The sequence below is a fragment of the Sinocyclocheilus rhinocerous genome, unplaced genomic scaffold (genome assembly GCF_001515625.1).
Source record: "Sinocyclocheilus rhinocerous isolate Xijiao unplaced genomic scaffold, SAMN03320098_v1.1 scaffold273, whole genome shotgun sequence".
Taxonomy (NCBI): Eukaryota; Metazoa; Chordata; class Actinopteri; order Cypriniformes; family Cyprinidae; genus Sinocyclocheilus; species Sinocyclocheilus rhinocerous.
Window position 1 is genome coordinate 2,908,999 of NW_015656360.1, and position 14,520 is coordinate 2,923,518.

The window sequence follows — 14,520 nt, forward strand, 5'->3', positions numbered from 1 at the left end:
CTCCAGTCTTGAGTTTCACATGATCCTTTAGAAACCATTCTATTATGCTGATTTGCTGCTCAATTATTATTGGTGCTCAATTACTAATATTGGTTATTATTATTATCAATGTTTTGCTGCTTAATATTTTTGTCAAAAACTGATCTGCAGTTGAAATTAAAAATTCAAGTCAGTTCAGCTCCCACAGAGCCATTTTATTGGTTATTGGGAACGAGCCATGCACAGAAGCTCACATGGAAACTAGCCTTCATGACTTATCTTTTTAGTAAAACCCAATAGGACTTATCTCAAGGTCTAATAAAAATATAAACCTTGATGAAATTTTTGCAACTAAAACGTCACTTTTTAAAGTTAATAGACAATTATAATAGTTGAATAATTGCCGATTTTTGTTGATTGTTAGTTCTTCATGTGTTCCCATCTGTGCTCGGTTCTTTACATGACTGTTTTACCTATTGACACATTTAGCCAGGAAGCTCAGTTATGAAAGAGTATGTTTTTAAGCACTTTGAATGTAAAATAGGTTTTTACTCATTGTGTCATAATGGTGCATTAATATGACAGTAAGAACCTGAGACTTGTGTATTGTCAAATTTCATTTATATGGTCAATTCTTTTGTACCATTAGTTTCATAGCCTTTTAATCAAAAGGACAAAAACTCAATCTAAACTGTATTTGAACAGTTTTGATAGTAATCATAAGTGGCAGTAATAAATGCAACCTGAGAATAAACACACTGAATGTTTAATTTATAGAAATGTGTCTCTAACAAACATTTCAATAAATCAAGGAAGAAATCATAATTGTGTCTTGACATTTATTTGAATAGATTTATGACTGACTAGCATGTGATCAGCAGAAGTGAAAATCATGAAGAAGTGCAGTGCTTGCCTGTTTTGCTCCAGTGTTTCTCACATTCCCTTTCACTCCCTCTTTGTGTCCTTCAGAAACTCTCTCTTGGTATTCTGCACAGATATTTCGAAAACAGTTTCCTAGAATTGGCTTACGTGGGCAGGAAGCTGGAATGTCTATGGAGGAGCCCGCTGACTGCTCTCATGCCCTGAGGAAGTGAGGCGTTGGTGTCTCGGTGCCAGCGGGGGCCGTCGCCTCTGGCTGAAGGAGCCAGAACAAACTGAGCTACATTTGGTAACTTAAGCAAGTTAATAAGTTCATGGGCTCGTGTGATGATCTCCTCAGTGTCCTCCTCACTGTAGCACACCATTACAGGAGCACTATGGGCAAACGTCCGCATCTTAGACAGGCAAAGTGACACTCTGAGAGAAACAGAACCAAACGGAAAGAGTGAGATATAGAACTATTAGTTGATACAGGATTTTAATTCTACTGTATGTTATGGCTGATGATCATTTATTAGTTAAAAAAAAAAACTGGGAAAAATACGCCTTGATTTTATTTGCTTACAATATCTGGCTAATACAGACATGATCACAAATATCGAAAGGTCCAAAAGTTACATGAGAAAACCATGAGATCTTACAAAAAGTAGCTTTCGAAAGATTTTTTTCCCTTTTTCCTTTTATTTCTTTTTTTATCCCTTTAATTAGTTTTTTATTAATATGTAAATATGAAATTATTTTTAATGAAATTATACTCTAAACGAGAAACTAAAACTGCCAGTAGGTGGCAGTAATGTCTTAATGAATATGTCATTGAGTGGGCCACTGAATAATTGGTTCACCCCATTCATTGAAAACGTGGATTCATTCAGAAATTGTGCTGTTGCTTTGAAACGCATAACAATTCTGCTGTGGTTTTGATAGGTAATATTCGCGTCTGCAAAACTGAGCAAAAACAAACAATATCGTGTTTTAAAAAAGAACACAATATTAACTTATTATTTACTGAACTGCTGTATAATCACATTTACACTCATGCTATTCGGGACAAAAACTGTACTCGTGTGATATCGCTCATCAAATGATATAAAAATAAGACAAAAACTTATACAGTGACATATTTGGGCCCAATATCTTGAGTTTTAGGGGTACATAACTGCATTTATGAACTACATAGTTGTTGCCCTGTGTGTCAACAGTCAACTGTGTGAAATGCAAGATGACATGCAGGTCTGGGGACGTTAAAATATTTTATTCGTGTTATTTTTCATAACTATTTAATTAAATTAGTTAATATATATATATATATATATATCTCTGACCCTGCCTGTGAAAGCCCAGCTAAAGTCATTTTATTGTGATTTACTGTTTTCTACATAAAATCATCCTTCATAAAGATGTAGAACATTCTGTGAAAATATAACCTTTATATCTTTAATATTGACTGAGTAAGGCCATGTCAAAGATTGAAATCATAGTGAAATTAATGGTTGAAATCAAACAAAAACAAAAAATATAAGTTTAACTGCTCAAGACAAATAATGGACTCATGAACAACTATTACAAAAAGTTGTTGATCAACACAATAGTAAGATTCAAGGGGATGCAAACTTTTGAACTGGTTCATTTGTGTAAATTCAGTTATTATTTTCCTTTGTGATGTGAAACAGCATATTCAAGACAGTACTAAAAAAATAACATGTAATTTTTATGATCCTCTTATTTTGTTAAACTTCTTAACATTTTGCATATTCTGCAAGGGGTATGTACACAATAAACAATATCTAATATAATTTGTCATGAACAAACTATAGTGTTGGAGCAGGCTGGTCTACCTGGGAATTAGATCCTGACTGCGTGTGGCCAGTTTGGCCAGGGTGGTCATGAGCACAGTGATGAGTCGGGGGGAGAACCTCGGAGGACTGGCTGACTGTCGCACCTGCGTGATCTCAAACAGCACCGCCTCCAAACTCTCAAAAAAAGAGGTGATCAGTTCCACCCTGCAGCGAGGATCGTAGGACACTGAGAGATGCTCGCCAATGACCCACACCTACGTATAAACGTTAAATACAGTCACCTCAAGTACAGCATGATGACGCTTACAATCACAGTTCACTTCTGATGCTCACCACATGTGTGTAGAAGTCTTCTTTACTGTATATGTTGGCAGGGGAGCTTGCGAATTCCAGGATCTCTCTGGACTGATCCACAATCAGTGGTGGGTGGAGTCTGCACAGGGCCTGCAGGTGGGCGCTGAACACCCTACAATCAAAATCACAATAATGCTATAATCATTTACACATGCAGAATTTAAAAGAGATTAGAATATTCTGAAATGTACATATAATTAAAGGAATTACTGAATAATCACCCCATTAATCACAATAAGAATTCAATTAAAAAAAAAATAACTCTAGTAACAACATGCCACTTGCAGCTTTCTGTGCCAAATCTTTTGCACAGATGAGAGAGGTTTTGCCAGTAAAGAGTATTTAAATAAAGAGTGCCTCACTTTTGGACCTCAACATTAAATGTCTTGATGTTGTAGAGCAGACTATTTCTCTCCAGCAGCACTAGCAACAGCTGGTTCATCATTTTCTCATCAGCTTTCTATAAAACACAATAAAAAACACTGGAACAGATGACACAACTGAGACCTCCACATATTGCTGGTACAAAATGATATTGAAGGCAAAAGTGAGTGTATGTTCACTTTTTCATACTGGTGTGGGCTATTAAATGGCCTGACCTTTCATTTGTGACTCTTACCTGAGTGACTGTGTTGAAGTACACATGCAGAAGCACCGGAACGACCTGAGCGCACCGAACAACCCGTGGACTCTCCGCCATGTCAGCCAGAATTTCATGAAGCATTTTTAACCTACGAGGCAATCACACTCAGAGGTTTAGAGTAAGCAGGCATTTAACACACACACAGACACTTCATTTTGAATAGTGGCAAGCCATTTTTGTGCCGTAGGGGTGGTAATTATAAGGTTGCAGATCCATGAGTATAACCATCAGAGCATATTTTAATATGCACTACCGTTTAAAGGTTTGGGTTCAGAATTTTCTCTGCAATGACACATTAAATTGATCAAAAGTGACAGTAAAGACATTTATAATGTTATTAAAGATTTCTATTTCAAATAAATGTTGTTCTTTTGAACTTTCTGTTCATCAAAGAATCCTGACAAAATGATCACGATTTCCACAAAAATATGAAGCAGCACAACTGTTTTTAACATTGATAATAATACAATCAGCAGCAAATCAGCATATTAGAATGATTTCTGAATGATCATGTGACACTGAAGACTGGAGTAATGATGCCGAAAATTTAGGTTCAATATCATAGGAATAAATGTCATTTTTACACAATAAAATAGAAAACAGTTATTTAAAATGGTAATAATATTTCACAGTATCACTGTTTTACTGTATATTTGATCAAATAAATGCAGCCTTGATGAACATAAAAGATTTATTTTAAAACATAAAATGTACCGACTCGAAACTTATAATTGTAATTATGTATATGTAATTCTGTGATTGAATGAAATGTGATTGTATATGTAATTACTGTGTAATTATACCTCCTTAAATTCTGCATCCTGCTACCTAATTTTAAATTTAGGAATTGAATTCCTGAATTCTTCTTAGATTATATTCTATAAATGACTTGCCGGGTATTACCTGTCTATTGTGTCTCCAGTCCCAGCCTCAGGTCTGAGGATGTAGAGGAAGAGCCCCCTATAGAACGGCTGGCGGAAGGCATCCAGACAAGCGGCCACCTTCTCTCCCTGCTGGTCCCACGTGGGACGGTCTGAAGCATGATAGCACGCTGATCTGCAACATCATTGCATCGCTAATTCACATCACAATCAACTCCAGTTAAAGCGCTGATCTGTAGTCTGTAAAGGCATGTACCTTTGCTGGAGGTCCAGGGCTGCTGCTAAGCAGGGCAGATCAAGGATTGTGTGCAGTAACTCAATGGCTGTATCTGGAGCTATCAGTGATGGGAGCAGCTCCACAAACTCTGCAATCAATCCTGAGCTGTTCCATGCCAAGAACTGGTGGGAAAATTGCACAAACATTTAAAAATCACTTATTAGTATTCAATTTAAAGGAATAGTTCATCCAAAATGAAAATTTAGCTGAAATGTTACCCTCAAGGCATCCAAGATGAAGATGAGTTTGTTTCTTCATCGAAAACAGATTTGGAGAAATTTAGCATTACATTACTTGCTCACTAATGGTTCCACTGCAGTGAATGGGTGCCGTCAGAATGAGATTCCAAACAGCTGATAAAATCATCACAATAATCCACACGACTCCATTCCTTTAATTAATGTCTTGTGAAGTGAAAAGCTGAGTGTTTGTAATAAACAAATCATGATTAAGACATTTTTCTCCATAATATTGCTTTCTCCTGTGAAAAAGTTATCTTGTCTGAATCAGGAGAGAAATATGCACATATAAAGTACTGTTTACAAGTGAAAACAGTCCAAAAAAGTTCTAAACAAATATTTCTGTGTATTTTGATGTGAGAGGACAACAACAGATGGACTTTTTCCACTGGAGGAAGCGTTATCACGGATTATGTACTCGTACATTGGCCAGAAGTGACAGTTTAAAGTTAACAAATTCTTAATGATTGGTTTGTTTCTTAGAAAGACACAGCTTTTCACTTCACAAGACATTAATTGATGGACTGGAGTCGTGTGGATTACTTGTGGATTACTGTGATGTCTTTACGTCATAAAAACTCTGACGGCACCCATTCACTGCAGAGGATCCATTAGTGAGCAAGTGATGTAATGCTAAATGTGATAAAGAAACAAACTCATCTACATCTTGAATGGAGGATGAGTACATTTTTTGCAAAATTTCTTCAAATATATAAGTCAACCAGTCCACCTTCAGGAGGTTTGGGAAGCTCTGTCTGTAGTTGGCCACTCTGTCCTGCAGCACGCTAGCGTTGAGAAGACAGAACTGGACAAACTCAAAGGCGAGCATGGGCTCGTTGAACTGTTCGGCGGGACAGTGGCTGAAGAGTTGGCAGAACACAGCCTCCGAGTCCACTGCGGCTGTCTCGCCTGATATTAGAGCATATGGACATTGAGATGTATTAATAAGTCACACTATCAGAACCATACACCACTATATGCCAGGGACACTGAATGGCCACGTCACTCACTGTGGTTGAGGTAGAACTGAGCGATAGGCAGCAGGGCTCGAGCATAGGTAAGGTCTCCATTCAGCCTGCCGTACAAGGCTTTGATGCAGGGGAAGGCACGGTACACGTAGGAGGGGTCCTCACCACAGATGATGTCCATTATTGACACTGACTCAACAATACACTGTACAACAGATAAACAGAGTCACCATCCATATGCCATTTAACTTACTGTAAGTCTTAATCATGACATGATTCATCAATAACACAGTGTAATCCCATTTTATTTTACATGATTTTAACATTTTTAAAAAGTTCTAATATTTTTTTGTCAATAAAACGGTTTTGATAAGGCAAAAAATACTGAGTGCTTCTTTTATATTCCTAAATTTTTTGTATTAATTTTAATTTATTTTGAATTTATATCCAGGTTAAAATGAAAAATGTGATGAAATATGCTTACTACAGTTCAAAAGTTTGGAGTCAGTAAATGAGTACTTCAGCAAGACTGAATTTTTTTTCAGTCGGGCTGCACTGAATTAATCAAAAGTGACAGTAAAGACATTTATAATGTTACAAAAGATTTATATTTCAAATAAATGCTGTTCTTTTAAACTGTCTATTCATCAAAGGATCCTGATAAAAAAAGAATCGGTTTCCAGCAACAAATTATGAAGCACAACTGTTTTCAACATTGATAATAATAATAATAAATGTTACTTGATCAGCAAATAAGCATATTAGAATGATTCCATGTGACACTGAAAGACTAGAGTAATGATGCTGAAAATGCAGCTTTATCATCACATGAATAAATTATTTAAAATATAAAAAAACAGAAAATTGTTATTTTAAATTGTAATAATATTTCACAATATTACTGTTTTTACTATATTTTTGAATAAATAATGAATAAATGCAGCCTCGGTGAGCATAAGAGACTTCTTTCAAAAACATTATAAAATTTTACTGACGCCAAACTTTTGAATGTTTGTGGTACTTACTGCTTTCTGTAGCTCTGTATCTGTCTTCTTTAGTGCTTCTACATTGTAAAAAAAACAAAAAAAATAAGAGAGAAATAAATCAATACATTCACCAGCAGAGTGTAATAAATAATAGTTTCTAATAGTTGACCTATGATCTACTCACTCCGGTCACTCTGTTCAATGAGACGCTGGCAGTACTCAAAAGCCTTCTCTCGGAGTCTCTCTTTGGGAGGAAGTAGTCTGCTGGAAGAGGATGTGGCCGACACCATGGACATCACTGAACTGTCCACCTCTGAGCGATCATCTGCACCAACAGCACAGTACATTACACTACAACACCCAGAGCACAACTCCTTATCCAGGAGGATCTAAACAGCAGGTTTTAAACAAGCATGCTATCTGGCAGGATCCAATGCCATTGCAGGGCTGAGCATACGACGGGACACGCAGGCTATGTTTGGAATGCATATAGTACAATTTGTACTACAATAGTACTATTTTTAAATGCAGTATGTATAGTGTGCACACTATGCACATTTTCTGATTACCCACATGAGTTACTACATTTGCCAAAATGTGCAGTATACAAACAAGAGCACACAGAGTGAAATGCTGTATCACGCGACATCCTCATTGCCAAACATAAAGATATTCTTACTCAAAATTAAATAATAAATAAAAAAGAAACCATGGCTGCATCCGAATAGGAATACTTTTCTACTATAATAGTATGTGCTTTTCAGTAGTATGTCCAAATTCATAGCATTCATGAAACAGTAAGTGAAATATACCCGGGTGACCTACTACCTCCAACGAGGTTCTGAAGTGCACATCCAATGAACACTTTAATATCCCATGAAGTCATGGGAGAGGAGTTGTGAATGGCAGTAAAGCAGCACAACTGTGAGTCACATGACAATTACAACATGACAAATGTAGTACATCCTGTTTTCATTCTTATTATCCAGAACATACTTTTTTAACGGTCATGACATCATTAACTGGATGTCACACAAAAGTAAACTAAGTATTAAACACTTATCGCTTTATACTGTGTATCTTGCACTATTTTATAAAAATAGTAGGCTGTATACAGTTTATAATCCACAGTAGAGAGTAAGTAGTATGCTAGTAATTCATTCCAAACATAGCCATAGACTCAAAATCAATTTGACACACAGCAATTAATTATGAATCATGGATCAATGTCATTCAGTAAAAGAGAGTTTCTGATTGCGCAGGAAGGAAAAGCACACTGGTTATAGATTGATCATACCAGACTTAACTCTTGCATCTTACCTTGGTGCTGTGAATGAATGCCCTGTGCTTTTTTTTTAGTAGAGCTAGCAAAGATGAAAATCCCATGTTACGTGTCTTAACTAAGTGAAGTATATATCTTACATGGGACAGCTTGAAAACAGTGTTGATACTGATACATTCATTTTCTGGCAATTGAAATAAAGCTGAAATAAATATAAATTATTAAAATAAAATGGAAATATAAAAAAATATAATAATGACAAAAGAACATTAAATAAAAACTAATAATATAAAAATAAAAGCAAATCCAAAATATTAATAAATAATATAATAGTATAGAAGTAATACTAAAATAACGCTGATCATAAAGCAAACCAACTGCCACAACGTCTGTTTGGACTACCTGATTCTGTGTTTGTAGTCCCGTCTGTGTCATAAGTGAGAAGCCAACTCTTGATCATAGAGAAAGTGTGCATATTCATCCACTGGTCCTCAGTGTAGCTCTGACCCACACACAGCACAGTGAAGAAGTTACCCATTACCACCCCATCCACCTCCGTCAGTGGAGCTGGCTGATGAAGAGATGTTGACAAGTGATGATCAGTTCACGGAGATCACTCAACAGTGTCATTATAAATTTGCGCTTGAGCTAATTGGTTGATGGTGAAGGTACTGATGAATGAAGAAAAGCAACATGCCCCACCTGACGTGTTCTTGGTCCACTGAAAAATCCCCCAGAAGACATGGAGGCTCCCTGCTGCATACTGGCATAACGCAACCAATCCACCAACTTACGACTGACCAGATTCACCTGATCTGGGTTTAGTGAGCACATAATTCATGTTAACGTCTTTGCATTTTCCAGATTATAGTATTTCAATCATGCCTATATCAATGTATAAGAAGCTAACTATAGAAATATGAGATTGCCACTGAGTTTGTTGGAACAAACAGACTGGAACAGATTTTGAGAAATTTACATCACATTAAATCACTTGCTCACCAATGGATCCTCTGCAGAGAATGGGTGCAAAACAGCTGATAAAAACATCACAATAATCCACACGACTCCAGTCCACCAGTTAGCATCTTGTGTCATGACATCTAATCTTTTATCCAAAATATGACTTTCTCCAGTGAAAAAGTCATCTCGTCTGAACCAGGAGAGAAATATGCACAGATAAAGCACAGTTTACAAGTGAAAACAGTCCAAAAAAGTTATAAACAAATATGTTGGTGGATTTTGATGTGTGAGGACAACAGCAGATGGACTTTTTCCACTGGAGTATGTAATATAATGGATTACGGACTCAGTATTTTGGCCAGAAGCAATTATTTAAAGTTAAAACACCTTAATAAGGGATTTGTTTCTTACAAACACACAGCTTTTCACTTCACAAGATGTTAATTGATGGACTGGAGTCGTGTGAATAACTTGTGTATTACTGTGATGTTTTTATCAGTTGTTTGGACTCTCATTCTGATTTTCATTACTTCTGACATTTGGACCCCACTGTAATTCCCAGAGACACTTCCAATATAATATTGTGTTTCACAAATGTGATCAACTTTACCATCTGTGAGAATCTCTGGATAAACAGTAATCATTTTAGAGAGAATGGGAAGCGCATGTCTGGATATCTGCCCATCAGACAGCCGAGACTCAAGACTTTTCAGCAAATGGTGGCAAAGGGGCATCACATCTTCTTTATTTCCAGCCTGAGAACAATTAGACGATTAATTCAGTGTTCATGAACAAAACACAAGCTGATTATGAACAGCATGTGACTCACCTGAGTGAGAACAACACTGGCCACATAGCTGAAGATCCTGCTGTCGTGACTGAGATCAGAGCAGAGGCTGTGTACGCTGGGAGGAAAGCTCTCCCGTATAATGGAGGAGCACAGAACCTGCAGTTGCTCTGGACATGATGAAGAACGAAGAACCGTCTGCAGCTTCATCACCAGATCTGATGGGAGCCTGATGGTAATGGAAGTGTTCAATTATACACTTAAAATGCTCCTAAATATATTTTCTGAACTCTTCTGAAGAGTCAGACAAAAGGTTTCATGCCTATGTGCTGTTCAGATGTATTTCACATGAATATGACTCACTCTCTTGCATATTTAGTGGCAGAAACTATCAGATTGAGTCTCTGGAGGGAGTCCACTGTGTCTCCACTAATGTCTTTAGTGTGGAGCAGCTTAAATATGCGCCCGCAAAACCTCTGCAGCTCTTCCTCCTTTATTTCTCTGAAAGGCATATTTGAACGAATTAACAGATTTGTCATTGAGAAGAACTTGTCTAACTCATAGGCTATAACTGACCAGTCATGTGACGAATACAGCTTTTGACAGTAAACATTTTACGTAAAGATACAGTTTTACCTTGCCTGCTTTATTAAACTCTCCGTCGCGGCAGCATACATTTTGAAAATAATGCAATAACATGTCAAAACATAAAACAAGAATCAAAACATTTGCTCCGTCAGCTATGATGTCCTGACAACAAATCACATGACAATTGGTTCCGCTTTTCCGCGCAAGTCGGCCACAAAACAGTGTAACAAACAGGAGGGTAGAATTTATTCATACTGTGGTTGAATATCATATTTAATAATCAGAATATTCTGTGTGTACAAAATAATATGCTGAGAATATTCGTATCTCTCGGTAGATATGTGATTTATGGTTCAGGGGATCCAGGGGATCATTTTTAACTTGCAATTTATTGAACCTCTTCAAGCAACAGCCATATGAAAATTGTTTATAGTAAAAATGGTTCGAGTAGAATGCTAGTTATTCCGAATTGAGCCACAGAAGTAGAATTACACATCCATAGGTAGAATACATCCCACCCTGCAAAAAAGTCATTTCAGGAAGGTACCTTACCACCCCCAACAGCGCTAATTATTATTATATAATTATTTACAGTACACACATACATACATTCATTACTTTAGTATTATGTTTTCTGTCTCAAATGGCTAAAATTACGGTGGCTGAGAAGTGCAGAGCAAATCACAATTCTGAAAACAAAATAACAAATTACAAACGCAAATGCAAGTCTAAAAAGCAAAATAACAATTCAGAAAACACAACAACAATTCAGAAAACATTATAACAAGTCAGAAAACACAATGACAAATTCGAAAACAAAATAACAAGTCAGAAAACACAACGACAAATCCGAAAACAAATTAACAAGTCAGAAAACAACGACAAATCAGACAAACCGGAAGAGGTAGGTATAGTTTGAGACAGCGCCATTGGTTTGGGATTACTCACCGCTGACTGGACGAGACATCTGTCAATCAACGTATACAGGAAGAACCAGCCGAAGAACAGCAGAGTCGTGGTAGAAAGTTCAGAGATGGTATTAAAGTAGCTCAGTTTAAATGTATTGTATGAATTGCCCTTACTCTGGAATAAAAAATACGGGGTGTCTATTTACATTTAGTTAAAAGTAGTTGTAAACCATCAGCTTCAGTGGCGCAGATGGATAAGTGCCTGACTTTGGTTTGTTGACGCGGTCGACCCGGGTTCGATTCCACCTTTTACCGAACTTTTTTTTCTCCCTTTTGTGGGATGTCTGAATGTCTGAATATTCATTCATTTATGGTTACATACATCTATGGCTAAACTATAAGACTAAAAATGGGGGTTTGGTCCCCTTGAGAAAGATCAGTGTTCATAAGAAACAGCCATTAGCTTGTAAAATCCAAATTCACCTTATATACCAAATAACATCTGCATACTTATTACATTACAACAAGCAATAATCAACCTGTAAATCACTTCAAAGTATACTTTAAAGCAAAAAAGTGTTTTTAATAGAATCAATATAAATATACTCCAATTCCCCAATAATTATACAGTGCACTAATATATGAAGAAAGTTTTTTTAACAGTAGTTTTTTCAAAAAAGAAAAAAAAATCTAGTTCTATATTTACCTACCACCTTCTCTACAAAAAATATAGAAATACACTAAACATATAACAAACATTCAACTAAATTAATGAAGGACTAACTACAATAAAAACATCATAATCCTATAGCATTGCAGTGTTAATGCACAGTACTTTCTTAACAGTAAAACATATATCAGATTTAAATGTAAAGAAATAAAGTTTTATGTGCCAAACTAATGAAATAAAATAAAATAAAATAAAAAGGCACTGTTCTGACTAAATTAATAAAGCCAGTCTCGTGATCAGTTACAAGATCTTTCATTCATTCAGTAAAATCCTTGTCATTCATTTGAAATATTTTAACAAGATTTATAATACCTACACCAGCAACGAGGCAATTTATTTGGTAACACTTTACAATAAGGTTCATTAGTTAACTACTTTAGTTTACACGAACTAAGAATGAACAATACTTCTACAGCATTTATTAATCTTAATGTTAATTTCAACATTAATGCGCATTATTGCAAAATTACATATTGTGCCTTTAACTAATGTTAACAAGCACAACTTTTGATTTTAATAACTTTTGATTTTAATAATGCGCATTATTAAAATCAAAAGTTGTGCTTGTTAACATTAGTTAAAGGCACAATATGTAATTTTCGCTGCTAGAGGGCGTGAACAATGAATGACTGTATTTTCATTAACTAACATTAACAAAGATTAATAAATGTACTGTTCATGGTTCATTCATGTTAGATAATACATTAATAACGGAACCTTATTGTAAAGTGTTAACATTTATTTTTATACAGACTCCACTCATGCTGTAAAAATCAAAGCTGTAATTAGCCAATAGCAAGCTATAAATTCATACCTACTGTTCTTAAAGTCAGAGATCTTCATTACATGTGCAAGCAGGCTGCAGTTGAAACTTTGTAGTTCAAACTTTTTAATAGTTTGCTGTTAACATTCCAGCATATTCAAGAGTTCTGCTCAGGCAAAGACAGGACAGTTGCACAGTTTTGGTGCACAGGGTTATAAAGAGTGTTAATACAATACAAATTGGAAGCAAATTGAGAAAAAATTGAGAAACAGAATCAAGCTAGGTACCCTGCATACAATACAGACAGTAAGATTTGAACGTTTGAAAATAAATTACATGAATGATAAAAGAAACAAAATCATGGTGAAGGGGCAGACATTCAAAGCAATGCTTAAATCTTCATCCATGTGGAATCAAAACAGAAAATGCCATTATCACTGATTCAAGATTAGCCAGTGAAGTATTTTTATTTGTTCCAGATACACCATTGCATAAAATGCATGGACAGAAGAAAAGTCCTCATACAATTTGTGTAGTTGTAGTTGAGTCAAAAGAGAAAGAAAAACCTACATCAGTTTAAATTAGAAATGTTTAGTGTATACACACTTGCATATGCTAATATGCACAACACAAGAAGCACAAAAAGAAATGATAAAAAAATCTTTGTGATAAAAATACTCCATGGTTATATATGCGTACAGACACTGTGACAGATTGTGAAAAAATTATGAAAAAACATTTAAGCAGTGACAGCTAATTCTGTACGATAAGTGTGTTAACAATGACAGACAATGTTTGTTTCACCAATGTACTGGTTATTCCATAATGATCTAAAAGGAGAGGGGGAAAAAACATGTACATATGGATTGGTTTCATTTTAAGGCAAATCAAAATTTTGTTCTTGGTTTTTAAATAAAATTGTACTTCAAATGGAATAGTGGTTCTCTCATTTATTGTGAAGCCCATGTGAATACATGAAACAAAGAGCCATATCCAATCAGACTAATTAAATCAATCTTTATGGTTTTGCACTGATATCTGCATCGTTTGAATCCAAATGTTCTTTCAAAGCATTTAAAGGAACAGTTGAATCAAAAATGAATATTTGGTGAAAATGTACTCACCCTCAGCCAGGCCATCCAAGATTTCTTCTTCTTGGTTTGTTTCTTCATCGGAACAGATTTGGAGGAATTTAGCATTATATCACTTGCTGACTTTCTCCAGAGAAAGCAATATAATCGATAGAGGACTATATAATGGATAGCCCGAGAAGAAACAGTCTGAAGTTAAAAACGTCTTGTTAAAAACAAGACATCAGTTGATGGACTGGAGTGGTGTGGATTACTTGTGGATTATTGTGATGTTTTTATCAGCTATTTGAACTCTCATTCTGACGGCACCCATTCACTGCAGAGGATCCATTGGTGAGAAAGTGATGCAGTGCTAAATTTCTCCAAATCTGTTCAGATGAAGAAACACACTCATCTACATCTTGGA

General features: G+C 35.7%; 1 protein-coding gene across 1 annotated transcript; it reads right to left on the reverse strand.

Moving 5' to 3' along the window:
- Nucleotides 1-80: 80 nt before the first annotated feature.
- LOC107720065 (AP-5 complex subunit zeta-1-like) lies at nt 81-10,823 on the reverse strand. Its single transcript, XM_016527668.1, has 17 exons — nt 10,671-10,823; nt 10,398-10,535; nt 10,077-10,263; nt 9,858-10,002; nt 8,987-9,099; nt 8,687-8,855; nt 7,187-7,327; nt 7,042-7,079; nt 6,059-6,221; nt 5,779-5,957; nt 4,789-4,931; nt 4,555-4,707; nt 3,628-3,739; nt 3,371-3,468; nt 2,988-3,120; nt 2,694-2,908; nt 81-1,275 (listed from the first exon to the last, which is right to left on the reverse strand). Exons 1-17 carry the CDS (start codon nt 10,709-10,711, stop codon nt 1,005-1,007), a joined length of 2,439 nt encoding a protein of 812 aa, XP_016383154.1. The 5' UTR covers nt 10,712-10,823; the 3' UTR covers nt 81-1,004.
- Nucleotides 10,824-14,520: the final 3,697 nt, after the last annotated feature.